We start from the raw sequence: 20,207 nt of genomic DNA on the forward strand, positions 1-20,207 counted from the left end.
GACTGTCAAGTATAAAGAATCACCTCTTCAAATGGTGAAACAGAAACTATGGCTCCATGTGTTCTGCAATGGTGTACAGATGGTAAATTTTTCATCAAGATAGAGCAAATACAAAGAGGTACCGTGAGCACTTTGGAATGAACTCGATGGTGACACTGCAATCACATGATTCTGTGGAGAACAGACCCACCAATATCACGTCCTCACCCTCACTCTCCACCCAAAATACCACCCCCAACATTCTAGTTACCCTCCCTGTGGACGCTCAGCCACAGGAAATCTCAACTCTACCAGCTTGCCTCTTCTTCCTCGCTACACATCCTTCAAACTGCACCACAGCATGCGCTGGCAAGTGTGTGCATACACACACTCACACACTGACACCGTCAACGCTGCTTTCCCTCCGGCCTCACGCATGGCAAAGGCTAAGTGAGGATAGGGTTGAGCTTCTCCTCTTGCATCCACCTGGGCACATCTTCCACTCCTGGTGACTCTGCCTGATCCCATACCTTTGCTTCTGTTCCCTCCCCTTGGCCCACCTTTGCCTCAGTGAAATCTTGCCTATGCCTTAAGGCTCAACATAGGTGCCCATCTTCCCTCACCCTTCTCGTCCTTCCAGCCAATGTGGGCCCCTGTTCCACTCACGTAGCTTTCTGTGATACTCTAATAGGCTGTGGGCTCTCCTTTCTGTCTGAGCTTAGCCATACTGGCCATTTTCAGTTCCATGCTTCTTCCTGCTTCTGCGCCTTTTCCCTCTGCTTAGAGTGCCTTTTCCCTCCTCTTCCCTGTTAATTTTTCATCTTCATTTGAAATATCACTTCCTCAGAGAAGCCTTCTTGGGGCGCTGAGGCAGAGGCAGGGCCCCAGGGTACCTGGTACTTTTCCCTCCTAGCATTTACACAGCTTGGTATTTATAAGTCCGTGTGACTATTTGATTCACGTCTACTTCCTACTGGGCTGGAAGTGCTGTGAGGGCAGGGCTTGCACCTGTTTGTGTTTGGACTGCATTTCAATGGCTAGCACAGTTCCTGGGGTGCCCCGGGTACTCACCGAGTACCTGTCAAGCAGGTGCCCAGGATCCTGGCCTTGAGAGGAGGGGCAACATGGTCATCAAGAACTAGACCGTCTGGGTTCAAATCCTGGCTATGATTCTTATTTACCATGTGACCTTGGGCAAATCTCTGTCTCAGCTTTCTCCTCTGAAAATGTACCTACCCAAAGAGTTCTTATGAAAATCACCTCAGTTAATACACGTAAAGCGTTTAGTACACTGCAGGGCATGCAGTCACAGTCTATAAATACAAGCCTTGATTACATCATGCAAGGCCTGTGTCTGTGGGTCTTAACCCTTCCCCTTGACTGTAATGTCCTTAAGGGGAGGACGTGGGTCCAAGGCCCTTTGTTATCCACAATACCTGGCAATGTGTAGGTACTGGGACATATTTGCCAACAGCCTGACCAACTGGCTAATGCCTGCTTCTCTCATGTTCCAGACAGGCACACTCCTTCTCTTTCTTCTTTCTCTCTTTTTTCTTTCTTTTTTTCTGAGACAGGGTCTTACTCTGTTGCCCAGGCTGGAGTGCAGTGGTGCAATCATGGCTCACTGCAGCCTCCACCTGCCAGGCTCAAGCAATTCTCCTACCTTAGTCTCCTGAGTAGTGGGGACTACAGGCATGTGCCACCACACCTGGATAATAGTTTTGTAATTTTTGTGTTTTAGAGATGAGGTCACTATGTTGTCCAGGCTGGTCTTGAACTCCTGGGCTCAAGTGATGCGCCCGCCTTGGCCTCCCAAAGTGCTGGGATTATACACCCTCCTTTTCTAATTGACAAATTTCAACTTATTTTTCATGGCACGATTGCCACGTGACCTCCTCCCGTCCTGGCAGGTGCGTCGCTCCCTCCTCTGGTTTGTATCGCACTTTGGGCACAGGCACTGGTTTGTTCATGCATTCATGAATTCAGGAGACATTTATTAAGCACCTACTGTTGTGCCAGCTCTGTGCTGGGCACCTACAATTTGGCAGTTGCCTGGCTTTCCCCCCAGCCAGTGAGTTCCCCTGGGGTTGAGCCTGTGTTGAGTGGCCACTGCCTGGCCCGGGGAAGACCTAGTGGAGACAGATATACCTTGTCCGGGTCCAACTTGCACAGGAGGACTGGGGATCTGGGCACCTCCACTGCCTCGGCTCCCCCAACTGGCTTGCTCACTTCTCGGATGACCTGTGAAGAGGACACACAGCTGTGAACGGGTGGGCAGGGAAGCTGTCGATGCAAAGGAAGAATGGGGTCTGTGTGGTAAATGCTGTAGAACAGAGGGTCAGGGCCACTGTGGGGAAGAGATGGGCTGACATAGCCGCCTGCATATGCGTGGGGCACACTGGGGTTTGTAATGGCTTTCTCCCATATCTGTCCCCTGGGTTGAAAAGATACAAGGATGGGGACCAAGAGGCTTATGGCTAATTAGTTGTGTGGTCTTGGAAGAGTCACTTCCCTGCTCTGGGACTCAGTGTCCACATCTGCAACACGGGAATGATCCTAGTCCTCTGCTTTCCTCCTTGGGTTGCCTGAGGACAGTGGGACCACAGATGTGAAGAGTGATGGGAACCATAAAGCCTCACAAGCGTGAGGGGCCTGCTTCTGTGACCATGCGCACCTTTACAGCAACCTGTAGGGCAGCTGGAGTTATCACCTCTATCTCCTAAAGGCATCCACTCACTTGCCAAGGCCACACAGCAATAAGCATGAGATCAGGAAATAATCACAGCCACCATTTGTTGCTCACCTATCTGGTGGCTTTCTGTGGATTATCCCATTTTATCCCTCAGCAGGCTTGTGAGCCCTGAGTTACAGCTTAAGATGACGAGCCTTGCAGAGGGGAAGCCACCTGTTAGGTGCAGCAGAGCCAGAAACTAAATGCAGGCAGTTCAGCTGCTCACTGTTAACCTCTGGGCTAACTGCTGCCCAGGATCAATGTCAAGGCAGGTCTCTTTTAACTCCAGTCTAGGGCTCCGTCTGCTGACCCAACCAGTCCATGGAGGGGTACAGGCTTCCCCAGCAGGCAGGTTCTCCCCTTCCTTCCCTCCTGAGACAAAGGGGTAATGAGAAACACCAAATGTTCCATCGGGGGGCTGGTTATCACAGGAAGGAAGGGGCTGGGTAGGGAGGGAGGTGTTTGGTTTCATTGTTCCAGCAGGAAGATCAGAGGAGGAAGGGACGGTGTCAGAGTGAAGTAGAGGCGGTGCAGGGATGGGGGTCTGCTGTAAAGGAATGGGGGTGGGGCATCGCAGCAGTAATTACTGACAGTTGCCACACACTCACTGCCTGGCAGGCACAGTGCCGAGTGCTCTCCAGAATCCTTCCAAGGACCATTTCACAGATGAAAAAAACAGGCACAGAGGGGCAAAGTCATTTGCAGAAGGTCACACAACCAGTAAGTGCCCCTTAGGCCTGGGGCTTGACTCAAGTGTGGGTGCCAAAAAGTCCCCTCTCCCATGTCATCACTATGTCATCCTGCCTATGGCCTTTGGAGGAGACTTACTTCTTAGCTTCAAATTCTGGCTCCAATCACTTTGGTTGTGTGACCTTTGGCAAGTCACATAAGTTCTCAAAGCTGCGTCTTAGTTTCCTCATCTATGAAAAGGGAACATAATATTTTGTCCCATTTTCAAGCAGAAATGAGGTCATGTATGTAAAGCTCTTGGCACAATGCATGGCACAAAGTAAGTGCTCATTTTTTGGTAACTCTCATTGTTCCGTGTAGCTGCAGAGGCAAAAGCTGGCCCATGGGTGGTCATTACAAGGATGTACGTTTCAAGGCAAGGAAGGATTTTTCCTTTATTGTTGTTGTAGTTTTAAGAATTCACTAGTCTAATGATGAAATCAGCTTCCTTTGTAGATACTAAGCTTCCAGTTCCAGAAGGTATACAAGTGCAGCCTGAACAAGCCCACAGTAAGGATTTGGAAAGGGAATTCAAATAACTAGAAGGAACATAGGTCTCTAGCATGAAGTCTGCCTCTTGGATATATCTGAGGCCCATTTCCATACATAAACCCTAGCCACACACAGGGCACTTGGGCTCAGGCACTGAGCAAGAGGCTCTTCCAGGGACAGGAGCCAGCTCTACTGAGGGCTGGCTTGGGGAAGACAGAAAGGGTGGGAAGGTGGGAAGGTCAGGTGTACGCCACGCACCTTCAGCCACTCCTCGGCCTGCTCTCGGCTCTGCAATGACAGCACCAAGATCTCGGTAGCCCCCTGGGTGAAACGCAGCTCATGCCTCTTGTGCCGGCTGTCCTTGGGCACGTAGATGACGCTGCAGGTATCCAGTGCCAACCTCAGATGCGGCTGCCGGTCCTTGGAGCTTTTATAACACTGGACAGGGAGAGAAAGGCATCAGGATCTTCTGAAGTAGAGGGTAGAGGAGAGAGACATCCTCACACAAAGGCTCTGGGGAGGCCCGACCTCCCTTTAGAGGCCTCCCCCCCCAGCCATGGGCACTGTGCGAGGATAGCTGAAGGGTCCAGGCCGTTCACCCTGGAAGAGAAGCCTGGGAGGAGGCATCTTTGGGCAATTTTCAGTCACAACTACCTATTTGGGAAGAGGCAGACTGTAGCATAATCCTAGGAAGACCAGGTTATCCTAAAGAACCAGAGAAGAAATGGACTGGCTCAGGAGGAAGCCAGTTAAAAATCTACCTGGCAGGAATTTGGGAGACAGGATTCTAGCAGAGATGGAGGGTTGGCCTTGGGAAGTCAATAGTTTATGAACAATGATTCTCACTTCCCCATCTTTTTTTATGAGTCCAGCATTACTTTCATACCAGAACCTGACAATGACATTACAAAAAGAGAAAATTATACGCTAATTTCTCTCATAACACAATCACAAAAGCCCTGAACAAAATGCTAGCAAATGGATTCCAGATGTATGTAAAAAGCAACTGCATCAAGACCAAGTGGGGTTTATTCTAGGAATGCAAGAGCAGTTTAACATTCAAAGACCAACTGTATCATTAACCATATGAACAGAAAAAAAGGCCAAAAATCACATATCTGAATAGAGCTAGAAAAAGTATTTGATAAAATTCAGCATCCATTTAAGTGAACTAAGAATAGAGGGATCTCCTTAATGTAATCATAAGGAACATTTTCATCTACAAACAAACCACAGCAAATGTCATCCTGAATGGTAAATTATTATTATTATTATTTTTAGAGACTGGGTCTTGCTTTATCACCCACGCTGGAATGCAGTGCTGTGATCATAGCTCACTGCAGCTTCAAACTCCTGGGCTCGAGCAATCTTCCTGCCTCAGACTCCTGAGCAGCTGGGACTACAGGTGCATACCACTATGCCTGGCTAAATAAAAAACATTTTGTTTTTTTTTGTAGTGATGGAGCCTTGCTTTGTTGCCCATGCTGGTTTTGAACTCCTAAGCTTCAAGTGATCCTCCTGCCTCAGCCTCCCAAAGTGCTGGGATTACAGGCATGAGTCACCATACCCAGCCTTAACAGTGACTTCCCTTTGGAGCTCTAGACTGAGACAAGGACGCCTGCTCTCCCACTTCTGTTTGCATTGTGTTTGAGGTCCTAGCTACTGCAATGTGTGGAGAAAAACATAGAAGGGGTACGACTGGAAAGAGGTTTGTCATGTCCCTTGGACTAGTGCGGCTCTGGAGTGAGAAAAGGTCATGTTTCAGACGCATTCGTGTTGGGCAAGGCTTGTCAACAGATTTCTGGGGAGAGAAGCTATTCTTTTTCTGAAATTAGTTTATCCTCTTACTTTGTAGTTAAAGGTGCTCTTTCTTTTATGAAATGATAGGTTGAGAGATGGCAAGTATTAAAAAAACCCTTCTTTAAAAAAGCAAGTAATAGAACAATTGAGTTTCGTAGGGGATTCGTTTTATAAAAGACAGATGTATGGAAATGAGGGTGCAAATGTGTACACTAGAGCTTAATAGTGGTTATCTCTTGGTCAGTGAAATTATTGATGTTTGGTCAATGGTTTTTTTTAAATCACTTTTCATCTGTTTTTCTCTAGTTTATAAATAAGCACATTTACTTGCATAATGAAAACAACAAAATTTAAAAGTGATAATTCTTCTTTTTTGACAAAACAAAAACATGGTAAAGCCTATATCAGGTCTTTTTTTTTGGTTTTTGAGATGGAGTTTCACACCGTTGCCCAAGTTGGAGTGTAGTGGTACGATCTCGGCTCACTGCAATCTCAGCCTTCTGGTTTCAAGTGATTCTCCTGACTCAGCCTCCCAAGTAGCCGGGACTACAGGCACACACTACCACACCTGGCTAATTTTTTTGTATTTTTAGTAGAGATGGGGTTTCACCATGTTGGCCAGGCTGGTCTCGGACTCCTGACCTCAAGTGATCCACCTGCCTTGGCCTCCAAAAGTGCTGGGATTACAGGTGTGAGCAACCGTGCCTAGCCCAGGTCTTTAAATCTGAGAGAGAGAGACAGAGACAGAGACAGAGAGTGTGTGTATATGTGTGTGTGTGTGTGTGTGTGTGTGTGTGTGTGTGTGTGTGTTTAAATTCTGCTCCAGTGGGGAAAGTCATGATCTTGGGAGCATGGGGGCTTTGAGCTTCTGTGCACCAAGTCATTTCGGGTATGCCCAAGGCAGACATATCCACATGTATGTAGAGACACACCCACATGCAAGTCCATGTGAGGCCAAGGCACACGGTTGCTGCTAGACCACTCACCAGGAGCTGGTCCTCCCTGATGACCGTCAGCTGCTTGGCCCACTGCCCGAAACGCTTTTTCCGCAGCAGGAAGGCACATATCCTGCATTCCCTCACCAGGTGCATGGAGGCCTCCTCTGAGGGCCACTGGTGTCGGGGCTGCGGGCTCTTCCCTTCCTCCTCCTCCTCATCGTAGGACTCATAGGAGCTGCTCATTGCGTCAGAGTCATTATCTGCAGGCGTCATGGGAAAGGATCTGTCACTGTGCCATTCTGGGGAAGCACCTTCTCACCCCTCTGCAGCCATCCCTGCACTGGGGCCTGAGGCTAGGAAGGCATGGGCATAAGGCATGACACTGGTAATGACTAAGGCCTCTACTTTTTTTCTTTTTTGAGATGGAGTCTCGCTGTGTCACCCAGGCTGGACTGCAGTGGTGTGATCTCAGCTTACGGCAACCTCTGCCTTACTGCAACCTCCGCCTCCCGAGTTCAAGTGATTCTCCTATCTCAGCCTCCCAGGTAGCTGGGATTACAGGCATCCACCACCACACCCGGATAACTTTTGTATTTTTAGTAGAGATGGGGTTTCACCATGTTGGCCAGGCTGGTCTCCAACTCCTGACCTCAGGTGATCCACCTGCCTTGGCCTCCCAAAGTGCTGGGATTACAGGTGTGAGCCATGCCTGGCTGGCCCCTACTTTTGCATTTTGTTGTACTGATTTATCCCTTGCTTTGCGATCTTGGTTACTTCCCTTCTCAGAGCTTCAGGGTCCTCATCAGTAAAATGATCATAATAAACAAGATACCCACTTCAGCCGGCTATTTGAAGACCAATGAACGGACAGTGTTTAGCCAAGTGTTTGGCACCCAATAAATGCTCAATAAATTATGCTATTGTCATTACCCCTTCATCTTGACATCTGTTGTCTTTCATTATTTTCATGATAACCCAGCAAATCTCCATTTTATAGATAAGGAAACTTGAGGCTCAGCGAAAAGAAATTACTCACCTAAGATCAGTTATCAAAAGTCAGGGAAAGGGTTCGATCCAGGCCTCCTGACTCATTCCAGCGGTCCTTCCACTGAGTGCTGGGGTCACCCAAAACAAGGGCTTTGGGGCCTCTCTGGTGACCATGGTCTGGGTGAGGGGCTGGTGGGCACACGCATGCTAACAGCCAGGGCAAGGGCAGAAGCCCTGCCCAGCATCTGGACGCCCACCTGGTACTTACAGGAGCTCTTAAGCTCGCCGTTCACTCTGGTTGCAGGGTAGCTGCTGTCTGCGTCCTCATAGTAGCCATCCACAATTGAGTGCGAGGGGCTGCAGCCATCTGTGGGTTGTCAGAAAGAGCTGCACTTTGGAGAAATGCAGGCAGACTCCAGGGGCCAGGACTGGGGGAGACCCTGACACCCCTACTCCTCCTCAAGGAAGAGATAGCAGGCACTCTGAGCAGCTCTGGGCCAGGGTGTGGGGCCTCCTCTCTGCATCTCATCTGTTCTAGCTCCCCACAGTCCCTCTGCTCCTGTCACCAGAAACTGCCCTGCTGGGCTGTCATATCTCCCGGCCCGTATTCGTGCTGTTCCCTGTGCTCTCTCTCTTCTGCCAGAGGACTTCTCATCCATCAAGACCCAGATCAAAGAGCTTTCCTCTGACTTCCTTAGGCAGGGAGTGGTCAGCTCCTCCTCAATGACGCCAGAGTATTGCATGTGTGCATGGTGTGTGTGTGTGTGTGTGTGTGTGTGTGTGTGTGTGTGTGTGGTGTGTTGGTCACAGCTCTGATTTTTGTACTGCAGGGAGCAATGTACCAGCTGCCTGGGCTGAGACCTCCCTCCCTGCTCTGCCTTCTCATCTTCTTCCACCTCAGCCCTTCCTCTCACTTCCTTCTAAACCTCTGGGACTGCAAAGGAAGAATTGAACTAGAGGAGATAATAATATTGCGCATAATAGTGACTACAACTGCCTGTGCAGATTTTCACAACACCTTCCCATTTGGAGCTGGGAGGTAGTACAGTGCAGTGCTGGTGTTAGTGCGATGTCTCAAACTGTATTCTGTATCAGAATCATCTGGGAGTTGTTTGAAAATGCAGACCCCTGGGCTGTATCTCCAGAGATTCTGGTTCATTGGAGTGGGCTGGGCTGAGGAATCTGCATTAAAAAATGACTATTTAATATGAAAATTCTAAACATCCATAAAAATAGAAAATATATTGGACTCCAATGAGTTGGGAAAATTTATTCAATAATTTTTTAAAAAATGTTATTTTGATACAGGCAGTCCCTGAAACATACTTTGAGTTCAGATGGTTAAGAGCATGTGCTTTGGGATCAATCAGAGTTGAGTTCAAGTCCTACCTCTATCATTTACTGAGTGATCTCGAAAAGAAAAGTCTCTGCATTTCAGATTCTTGATCTGGAAAGTGACATGAGCAATTCCCACCTTGGCTTAGTGATACAATGCATGTGAATTCTTAGGACAGTGCCTGGCACACACAATATGCTAAACGAGTGCCAGTTGTTATTACTGTGATTGTCTCCTTTGATTCCCACAAAGCAGGGAGTCAGAGATCAGCCCCATTTTACAGACAAGGAAACAAGCCACACACAGTTTGCTGGTGACAGAACCTGGATCAGAACTGGGGGTGCCGGCTCAGGGGATGGTGCACATCCCCCCTCCAGGAAGCCGTCCTTCACCCAGTCCAACTCACTCTCACAGCACACTGCTCTTCAGAATGCTGCGCTGGGCTCCTAGCCCCTCCTGTGCATCTATTTCCTGAAGACAGCAGCACCGGTGATAGGGACATCCAGTTCTATCTACCAAGTGAGGCTCGGAGCCCGCCTTTCCAGCAGGCACTCTGAGGCCTCAGACGCTGGACATCTCCTGGGAGGTGAACAGGGGTGTTCACCAGTGCCAGAGATGTGAAGTGGGGAAGGGTGAGGGGGCATGGGGGCACAGTAATCAGGCACCTGGCAGGGCTGGACGCTGTGTGCGAGAGGAAGGATACTCCCTGATGGGCTTGGCGTGCTTTCCCTGGACAAGGTTCCCAGCCCTTCCTGAAGTCCTCTCTTTCCTTCTACCCCAGGATTCCAGCGGCTTCTGGGAGGTGTCTTCTCTGCCCTGTCTGAGAGGGAAGTGAGGTCCCTGGGGAGGTGAAGGAGCCCCATCTAGCCATTAGGCTTGACCTGGGATTGAAGGCCCAGCAGCACTTTGTTCCCTGCCCTTGAATGTATAAAATAAAGTTGGCTGTTTTACATCCCAACAGCTGTCTGCGATAACACAGAACCTGAGACTATCAAGGCTGAAGAGGGCTGTGGATTACCTGGTCCAAGCACCATAGCCAAAAGGTGCAACTGGCCCAAGATCCATCAGCTGAGGAATGAATAAGCACAATGTGGGCTATCCCTATGGTGGGATAGTGTTCAGCCATAGAAAGGAAAGAAGTTCTGAGGCATGCTACAACATGGATGAACCTAGAAAACACGCTAAGTGAAAGAAGCCAGACACAAAAGGCCACAGATTATATGATTCCATTTATGTGAAATGTCCAGAATAGGCAAATCCATATGGACAGAAAGTGAATTGGTGGTTAGCAGGGGCTGGGGTGGGGAATGGGGAGTGACCGCTTAGTGGCATGGGCTTCCTTCTGTGGTGATGACAATGTTTGGGGACTAGATAGTAGTTATGGCTGCGAACACTGTGAATGTACTGAATGTACTAAATGTCACTTGTTGGACAGTTTGAAATGGTGGAGATGGTTAATCTTATGTGTATTTTACCACAATAAAAAAATTCAACCATGATAACAAGCACAAACAGTAATACAAAAGAGTATGAATGAAAAAATATGTTCCCTTCACCCATATTTCTATTAATTTCCCGCAGGAAAATCCTATTAATAGTTCCTTGCATATCCTTGAAAAATTGTTAAAACGGATGCATGCATGTATGTATACGTGTGTGTGTGTATACACCCTATTTAAAAAAACAAATGGAATTGTACGCAGTATTTTGTGTTTGCTGTTTTCAATGACATAATAAAACCGATCTGTCTGTGCCAACCAGAATTCATTTTAGAAATCTGATGATTTTTTGGTGGTTGGAGAACATTCCGCTGTGCTGCTCAATGACAGAGTAGCATCACACAAACAGTATCTTATACAAATTCAACTACTCATGCTGAGCGATCCAAACATTAGGATATAGTTTCTTATATGTAACATTAAGTCCTTTTACCCAAACAAGTGACTTCATCTGATCTTCATTCAAAAGAACATCCATGTGTTGCAGTGCTGGAGGAAACCGATGAAAAGACCAAAGACTCTCCTTTATGGCCCATTTAAGAGATTTTCAGTGGTAACCTGTACCAGTGCCCACTAAATTATTTTACTGCACCCACCTACTAGTAAAAATATATACATATATTTATGTGTGTTTTTGTTTGTATGTTATATGTGTATATATAAACTTTTTTTTACAAATATGCTATTATCAGATTATAAATACTACAAAACATTCACATGGAATTTGTTAAAAGATGTGTTGAACTAAATAGAAATAAAGCTTCTGATATTTCTGCCTACATCATCTTATGAACCCCTGGGTACCCCCACTCTACTCTGACAACCTCTGGTTTGGACCGTGTGCTTTTTATTTTATGCATTGACTCGATAACCTAACCCACCTGTAGGATGTGAGTCTACTGAAACAATTTCACCACCCGCTCGAGAGGAGCACTTGGGTTAGCAGTTTTAGTAGGGGGAACAGTATAGTGGTGGTCATCTGTGGAGCTGCCTCCTAGCACACCGACACGGTGTGTCTGGTTCCTCTTTCTTGTTTTAAGGGTGGAAGAACAGAGATCCAGAGGGCAAGGGGATTTTCCAAGGCCACACAGATCTGGGACTAGAACCTAAGTCCCTAGCCCCTGGGGCCACACACACTGGTCCACCCAGGCTGTCACCAAAGAGGCCAGGTGCCCAGGGCAGCTTCTCCTCAGTCAATGGTGACATGGTTGGGAGGGTGACAGGCTTGCACTTCCAGCTCCCGCAGGACACAGAGGAGCTGAGATTTGGCTTCTCAGGGAGGGGAAGTCCCCAGCCCCACCAAGGGGACCAGAACTTACTGTGGGAGCTGATGTACTCAGGTGACTTGCCGGGTCCCAGAGGAAGGGCCTCTTCATAGTAGTCCTCAGGGGGAGGTTTGTTGGGGAGTGGTGGAGGCAGGTTGGCTGCCTGCAAGGAGACAAAAAAGAGGGCTAGGGGAGTGGAGTAGAGTGGGGAGAGGGAGACTGAGGGAGAGGGAGGCAGGAGCTTGTGGAAGGCAGGAGGCAGTGTGGATGTGAAGCCATACCTTTTAATAGAGCCACAGAGCTGGCAAAACTTGTGGGCATATTTATCCAGTGCTTCTTACCCCAATTTTTTTAATCATCAGGGTTCCCCTGGAATGTCTGCAAGTTTTGTGGACTGCCAAACAGCAGTAGTCATACTTTTTACTGAGCACATGCAGAATTACCAGAAGCTACTGTGAGTTCTGCACTACTTTGTAACCATGTCTACACACACACGAGGTGCAGTAGGACAAGGAAGCGTGAGGCCTGTTCTTTAGTGAGGCAGGACCACCTGCAGCTGAGTGCTGAGCCACTGGGCCAGGGGAACCATGGCTTTACAGCTAAGTTTTGCCACGTGTGAGTTGTGGGACATGGGTCATATCACTCATTCTCTCTGAGCCTCAGTTTCCTCATCTGTAAAATGGGCATAACAATTGTGCCAGCCTCATTCAGTTGCTGTCAGCATGTAAAGGACATAGTAAGTTGTTAGTGACTGGTACCGTTGCTAGTGATGATGACAATGAATTATGCAGTTGACAGATAAAGCTTGTTGTGATTATGAGCCCTTTGCTCTAATTCTATGGCCCCAAGGTTGGGCATCCTACATCTGGTCCAGTCTTTCATTCTGTAGGTGACAAACTCAGGCTCAGAGAAGAGAAGCAACTCGCCCAAGGCTACACAGCAGAGCCACGGGGGCGGGCAGAGGTCACCCAACTCCTGGTCCGGAGCTTTTCCCACAGCCCGGCTTATGTTATGCAATCAGAAGTTGGGGTGGTGACGTCCTTCAGGTCTGAAGGCACAGATGAGTTCACCACATTCTCCCTGCTCAGCACAAACACAATGACTTCCCAGTCAGGAAGGTGGCAAAATAAAAAATAAAAATAAAATTAAATAAGGAAAAAAACACAGAGCGAGCACATCACGGGCCACTGAAATGTTCATACGGTGCTGCCTGTGCCCTCACCCACGACCCGAGAGACAACAGGGTCCAGAACCGCCAGGAGGGCACCTAGAGTGAATGGGAGAGCTTCCCCTGCCTCCTCCAGAGGGACAGAGGCCCTGAGGTGTGGGAACCCAGGCCATGACTCACGTTTCTCAGGCATGGGCTCTTGGCTGGCTCAGGGCTGGCTCCTTTGCTGGGCTCCCCATCATCCTCTGGCATGTCCCGAAGGTCACTCAGGTCACAGTCTACAGAGGGACAGACCATGGGGCAAAGAAAGCCAAGGATGAGCAGCACAGCCCTGGGGAAGAGGGCTGGATTTGGGGTCAGCAGGCCTGAGTGTGAGGTCAGGCTCCACCACCCCTCCATTAGTAACCCTAAGCAAATGACTTATGACTCTGAAACTCTGTAAGCTGGCGGCAATGATGCCTGCCTTGTCTATTTTCCAGGATTGTAGAGAGGATCAAATAAAATCATACTTGTTTTGGTACTTTGGAAATCTTTGAGCATTATGTTATAAAGGCACAGTGTGCTCCCTAAGTCTATGAGTCCCCAAAACTCTCTCACCGAGACCTGTAGCTTTCTTTCTGTGTTGAACAGGGCTGTCTTCCCTCAGGATAGGGCTAGGTCGGCAGGTACTCTGCTTGCACCCAGCTCAGCTGCTCCCATGCCCATGGCAGCCACGCAAGCTCTCATTTCTCCTGAGCCACTGCACCGCTCAGCCCAGTGTCTCAAGTGGCAATCACCTGGGCACGGCCAGCGAGGAAACACCCTAATGTGCCACGCCTTCTTTGGACTGCATGGTCATCCCTACCATTCCTTGAATCTCTGAGCTCAATTCCTATTCCTAGGCAGATGTTGATTAGACTTTCAGAGCTGGCAGAACCCAGAGGGGCCAAGGACTTGCCCAAAGCGACTTAATGATGCGACGTTAGAGCAAGGCCCAGTCCAGTCAGGGGACCCTTCTGCACACACAGGGAGAAAGGGATGGCTCCGTAGCTGAGGCTGGGAGGGGGTCACTTACCAAATTCTTCAAAGAGGGACTCCACGAAGCTGGGCCCCGAATGGAGGTCTGCTGTGTTCACATACAGGTAGGAGACCTCCTTTGCTGTGAGGAAGAAGAGGGACACGCCAGCTGTGAAGGAGGAGGGACCAGGTCTCCCCTGCTCCACTCATACTTCTAGCCCACATAGGACACAGTGCTCACTTTGCAAAGTGCATTCACGTCCTAAATTATTTCACTGGTTTTCGAACTTTTAGTTTGTACACTGTTATTGAGGATCTCTTTCTCCAGGGAAAAGGATGCCCAGAAGCCCAGTATGGAAACAGATTACTGGGGTTGTCAGGCATATGCTAGGGTGTGTGCGTGTCATGTGTCAGGTGTGGTGGGTGTGTGGGGGGCATGGGAGCATGTTGAGTTGTGTGAGGGGCTGGGTGTGTGTGTTGTAGGTCAGTGTGGGGGGTATGTGGGTGTGTGTGTTCTGTGTGTGAGTGTTGTGTGTGTGTGTGGAGGGTGGGGGTGAAGGAGTACAAAGAGCACAGCCAGGGCTGTCGGTGGGGAGGTGGGGCCCCAGTGGACAAGGACATTGGGCAAGAGCTTGCATGGAATGCATTGGACGCTGTGTCCAGGGCTTAGCCTTCCTCCTGTGACAGCCCCTGGGGATGGGGGTGGGGCAGAGGGTTCCTGCATGTTCTTGAGTCAGGTGAAGGGAGGTTTTGTTGTCCTACATAAGTGGAGCTCCTCCAGGCAGGCTGCCAGTGGCTGACCTGGAAGGGGCTGCAGGCTCTGCAGGATGGAGGCCACGGCCATCTTCTTCTCCAGGGTGGTATCGCTGAGGTACTCGTGGTCCAGAAGGCTGAGCAACCCGGTCAGCTCTGGGAGCAGCTGCTCCAGCACTGCGGAGGAAGGCGGACAGGCACAGTCACAGCACAGTTGGGTGGCAGGGGTCAGAGGGCAGGTCCGGGTGTGCTAGCAGACCCAGGGGCTCTCAGCTGTCCCAGCCCTGCCACCCAGCTCCTGCGGGAGGGTCCTGCTCAGTTAGTCCTGTGGTGTTTCTCCGGGTCTCCCCACTCTACCTCAGATGGCCTTCGCCCAAGGACTGGACCTTCCTGGGCTCACCTGGCAACCCTGAGCTCAGGCAACCCCGAGCAAGGGCTCTCAGGCCTCCCTCTGCCCCAGATTGCCCTCTGCTTTGCTTGACCAGGGTCCTTTCTCACTGCAGCTTGAAGCTCAGCACAGGTCTCAGGCGGGAGCCCCTGGCCATCCAGGACAGAGGCAGGAAAGAGAGCCTTCCTGTCCCATCAGTTCATGTGCTTCAATCTCTGGAACCTTCTGTTTCCGGTGCCTTGGCCACAGCCAAACTAAACATTAACTCTTCTCACTCCATGTTATCAGTGCCATTCTTTCCACGTGACACCAATGCTTCTCAAACTTGAGTGTGTGTAAGAATTACCTGGGGATCTTGTCAAAATGCAAATTCTGATTCAGGAGGTGTGGGGTGGGATCCGAGATTCTGTATTTCTGATCCGCACCCAGCTGCAGCTGATGCTGGTGGTCCTAGACCATATGAGTTGCAAGATCCTAGAGCACAGAGTCCTTTAAGGACTTCAGTGTGCCAAGACCATGATGTCACTGATGTCTCCCTGCCCCAAAAGGTAACTTGGGACTTGGTTTGCCTTAGAGCCAAAGACCAGCTTCATCACAGTAGTATTGTCCTGCTTTGCAACCCACTAAGCACAAAAGCGTGATAACAGAAGCTAACCTGTGCTGAACAATCATTATCAGTTGTGTTCAGCCCTTTTACATTTTATTGTCTCATTTAAATCTTATATCAAGCATTTTATTATCTCCATTATATGGAGGATGAAACTAAAGCTCCAGGAGGTTAAATATCTTCTCCAGGATCACACAGCTGGCAGTGCCTAGAGTGAAGCTGCTTTCTTCATTCTCTTCTTTCAACCACAGAGATATATTGACTCACAGTATTTTCTTTGCTCCTACGAACAAGTTTTGAGGTAGGTCCCATGATCACCCCTGCCTTTTAGATGAAGACACTAAGGCTCAGAGAAGATAAATAACTTGCTTGAAGTTGCACAGAGGCAGGAAGAAAAGCCAGGACTTCAGCTCCAGCCATGACTCCTAACTCCATGTGCTGTTCCCCACCTCGGGCCCTCCTGAGGAAACAGGAGACAATGACCCGGAGCTGCAGGGCCTGGAGGTGTAGGAGGAGATACAGCATCACGCAGAAGAGAACAGGCCCTGGAGCCAGATTGCCTGGGTTCAAATTCAGGCTCTATCATTCATTAGCAAAATACTTAACCTGTGGGTGACTCAGTTTCCTCCTTTAAAGAGGGGATAATAACAGAACCTGCCTCATAGGGTGGCTGTGAGAATTAATGACACCAGGCACGCAAAGGGCCTTGTCTAGCACAGAGTGAATGCTCACCACAAGTCAGCTATTCTTGCTGTCACTGAAGAATTTACTACACTGATCTGTGCTGATCCCTGAGCACCTGCCTCCCTCAGCAGGCTGTGAGGCTCTAGCAGGCGTGGACTGGACTGTGAATCTCTGCTTCCTTATCATCTGGTCTGGGGCCTGCTCAGTGTGAGTGCTCTTCATGTGTCTGACAAGAGAGGAATGAACAGATGACCACACTAGGACCTTCTTTTAAATATAAATCTTATGTATAGATAGTGACTCTTGTTAGGAAAACATGATGCTGCAGTCTGTGACAAAATCCGTCATCACCCCAAACTCGTTGACAATGAGCTGAAGGCTGATATGGACAGCTCCTATCTCATGTGCATTCTCAGCTGCTTGGCACTGAGGGAGGGGTTTTCTGTGCGTGTTTCCATCCAATCCCCAGGGCACATCTGTGGCAGTCCTATTGGGATGCCTAATTTTTCCGAAGATGATACTAAGGCTGTGGCAGCTATGGGATGGTGGCACAGCTTGAGAGGTAGAGCCAGACTGATTCCAAGTCTGTGTGATTCCCTAGGGATCAGAGTGGCACAGCTCTGGGGGGTGAAAGGTGCCTGAAGATCCTGCTGCCTCCAGGGCCTGAGCCCCCACCATATCACATAAACATGGGTTCTGGATGGACATGTTTCCCTCTTTAAAGCAGGTAATCATTTAAAACCATTTTAGCCAAATTTTAGCTGTTTTCAAATAAATCTTTTCAAATGGAATAACAAACCTCTCTGGCACCCTCAACAGACACACTGATACGGCTTGGCTGTGTCCCCACCCAAATCTCATCTTGAATTGCAGCTCCCAGAATCCCCAAGTATCATGGGAGGGACCCAGTGGGAGTTAATTGAATCATGGCGGGAGGGGCGGGGAGTTACCCCTGTGCTGCTGTTCTTGTGACAGTGAGTGAGTTCTCATGAGACCTGATGGTTTTATATGGGGCTTTCCCCCTTTTTTCTTGGCACCTCTCCTTGTTGCCACCATGTGAAGAAGGATGTGTTTGCTTCCCCTTCTGCCATGATTGTAAATTTTCTGAGGCCTTCCCAGCCATGATGAATTGCGAGTCAATCAATTAAGCCTCTTTCCTTTATAAATTGCCCAGTCTCGGGTATGTCTTTATTAGCAGCGTGAGAACAGACTAATACACTAAATGTTGATTAACTCAATTCCAAAACATTTACTGAGTACTAATTATGTGTCAGCCTGGCTCCTGGGCGGGGCTTAGAAAAAATGAATAAGAGATTGTTCCAATTGTCCCAATGCGCATTCTCTCTCGCTCTCAAACATGCACACATGCGAACTTTCTCTTAGGAAATTACTCACAAGGGAGGCCATGGAAGATGCAAGAAGGCAGCCGCAGGTGGCCTGGGAGCCCTCCTGTGGCCTGCAGCCACGACTCACATTCAAAAGTACATGATACTTCTCTGCTCTCCCACAGGATGTTATGGCTCAGGGGTGCACTGGGCTGTTTATCCCTATACCAGTCATTCTGAAACTTTTTGGTATCGGGGTCCTTTTACACTTTTAAAAATTATTGGGCCAGGCATGTTGGCTCACACCTGTAATCTCAGCATTTTGGGAGGATGAGGTGGGCGAATCACTTGAGCTCAAGAATTTGAGACTAGACTGGGCAACAAGGTGAAATCCCATCTACAAAAGTATACAAAAAATTAGCTGGCAGTGGTGGCACGTGTCTGTAGTCCCAGCTACTCAGGAGGCTGGGGTGGGAGGATTGCTTTATCCTGGGAGGTGGAGGTTGCAGTGAGTTGTGACTGTGCCACTGCGCTCCAGCCTAGGTAACAGAGCAAAACCCTGTCTTAAAAAAAAATTGTTGAGGACCGCAAATTGCTTTTATTTTATGTGGGTTGTATCTATCAATATTTATTGTATTAACATTAAAACCGAAAAATCTTTAAAACACAAGAGCACAGAGATACTTATCCCACTAGCTTTCAAAGTTACCCCTTCATCACAGGTTGTGCCTGAAAAACTCCACTGTAAGCTTGTAGAGAATGGGAGTGAAAAGGTATATAATGTCTTAGTACTATATAGAATTTGTTTGGACCTTACAAACCCCCTGAAAACATCTTGGGGACTGTCCCCAGGCAACCCCCTCATCCCTAGCTACACTTTGAAAACTGCTGCCCCCCAGTGAATGACTAATGACTGCTAAACGTTTTAGGATTTTTAGATCTGTTCCTCCCTCCCTCCCTCCTTCCCCCCTTGTCTCCCTTCCTCTCTCTTTCTCTCCATTCTCCCTCTCTCTCTTTTTTCCTTTTATTTTCCCCTCTCTCCCTTCTTTTGTTTCTTTCTTTCCTTTTGTCTTTCTTTTTGCTGTGAGGTTCCAACAATTTCTTGTTGCTATCAGTAAATGCCTATGTGTGGCAGCTTTCTGGCTTCTAAATGCTCTACCGCTTCTAATTTAAGGTTTGTTATAGTCGTTTCTAAAGTAAGAACAGTTAGGTTCTGCATGAGTGCTCTGCATGTAAAAACCTGAGCTTTAGCACCCAAGCTTTGTAATACCTTTTTTGTTTACTTCCTGGTCTTTGATGGGATTCTTAACATGGGACCTTGACATCTAAGTGCTCTTCCTTTAACTGAGATTTGATCACCAAAGTTCAAACAGACCAAAGGAGAAGAAAGGAACTGAGTGCATCTGAGAGAAGCAGATGGAGAATGAGGGGCTGCCAGTCCTGGCGGGGTTTCTGCGACCTGAACGGATCTGGCAGGCAGCAGAGGCAGAGGGAGGGGAACCATGCGGCAAAGCACAACTTGCACTGAACCTGCAAGAGTCTTTCCCTGGAGCTGAGCAGTTACCCTGTGCTGGACAGTTAATGCACATTATCTCATTTAATCTTTCAATGCCCTACAAAGGAGGAAATGCAGGCTCAGAGAAGTGAAGTTACTCAGCCAGCAAGCAGTAAAGCCAGGCCTTGAACCCTGGCCTGTCTGGCCCCACACCTGAACGCTCCATCAGAAGACTTCAGCCCAGCTCAGTGCAGCAGAGGCCAGGAGGCCAGGCTGGGGCTGGGGGGAGGTGGGCAGATGTGAATACTGGGCTTCCTCTCACAGCCCTCCAATGGAGGGCTCTGGGCCATGACTTCACGGGGCTCCTGATCTGGGGATACCTTCACCTGTGGGTGGAAACCCTCACCGGGAGGCTGAAATTCCCGCGTGAAGGCCCTCTCCCCACTGGGCCCGTTTGAACTTCAGAGCTTTAACTGTGACGATCTCATAGAAAAAAAAAATAATAATAAACCACTGAAAGCAAATACCTGAATTAACAGCAGGGATCTCATCCCAGAGAAAACCTGATATACATCATGGATGTAAGAAACTTTTCAGCCAGTGCTGGGCTCTTCCAGAACAATACAGAGCTCACCGCAAGAAGCTAGCTTCCAATCACAGTGAATACAGAGGTTTGATGACAGCTCCATCTATAATGCTAGAGAATTCAAACCACAGATATTTAAAACATCAGAGAATTTAAATCAGAGAGGTCACATGGGTATAAGGCATATGACAAGTGATTCTGCTAGGGCTCATATATACCACCGGGACAGTAACCTCAATTTTTAGTAAGAAAAGACTCCTCCAGCGGGATTGTTGAAAATGCACATTCCCAGACCTCCCATCCAGAAAGTCTAATTTGGTAGGTCTGTCCCTGGATCCAGGAACTTGCATTTTCATAAGTACTCCAAGTGATTCTGATGTGGGCAGTCCAAGGTTCAACCTCTGCAAAATACTCCACCAGAACAAATATGCTACAGAGGACATCTATGA

At 48.6% G+C, this 20,207-nt stretch overlaps 1 protein-coding gene across 4 annotated transcripts in view; it reads right to left on the minus strand.

The window, feature by feature from the left end:
• Positions 1–20,207, minus strand: part of AFAP1L1 (actin filament associated protein 1 like 1) — a 68,166-nt gene that overhangs the window by 25,457 nt on the left and 22,502 nt on the right. For 2 of the 4 annotated variants that reach the window (XM_017875823.1, XM_017875824.1), the window contains exons 2-9: positions 14,722–14,850; positions 13,979–14,062; positions 13,105–13,202; positions 11,811–11,919; positions 7,925–8,023; positions 6,718–6,929; positions 4,190–4,369; positions 2,128–2,220 (exon numbers count right to left, since the gene is read on the minus strand). In XM_017875823.1, coding sequence (XP_017731312.1) covers positions 2,128–2,220; positions 4,190–4,369; positions 6,718–6,929; positions 7,925–8,023; positions 11,811–11,919; positions 13,105–13,202; positions 13,979–14,062; positions 14,722–14,850 — 1,004 coding nt within the window. Of the gene's footprint in view, positions 1–2,127; positions 2,221–4,189; positions 4,370–6,717; positions 6,930–7,924; positions 8,024–11,810; positions 11,920–13,104; positions 13,203–13,978; positions 14,063–14,721; positions 14,851–15,030; positions 15,133–19,699; positions 19,786–20,207 lie in introns of those variants that run through there. The other 2 variants (XM_017875826.1, XM_017875827.1) reach the window with 2 other exon arrangements.

Source organism: Rhinopithecus bieti, unplaced genomic scaffold, assembly GCF_001698545.2.
Source record: "Rhinopithecus bieti isolate Rb0 unplaced genomic scaffold, ASM169854v2 scaffold_7673, whole genome shotgun sequence".
Classification (NCBI taxonomy): domain Eukaryota; kingdom Metazoa; phylum Chordata; class Mammalia; order Primates; family Cercopithecidae; genus Rhinopithecus; species Rhinopithecus bieti.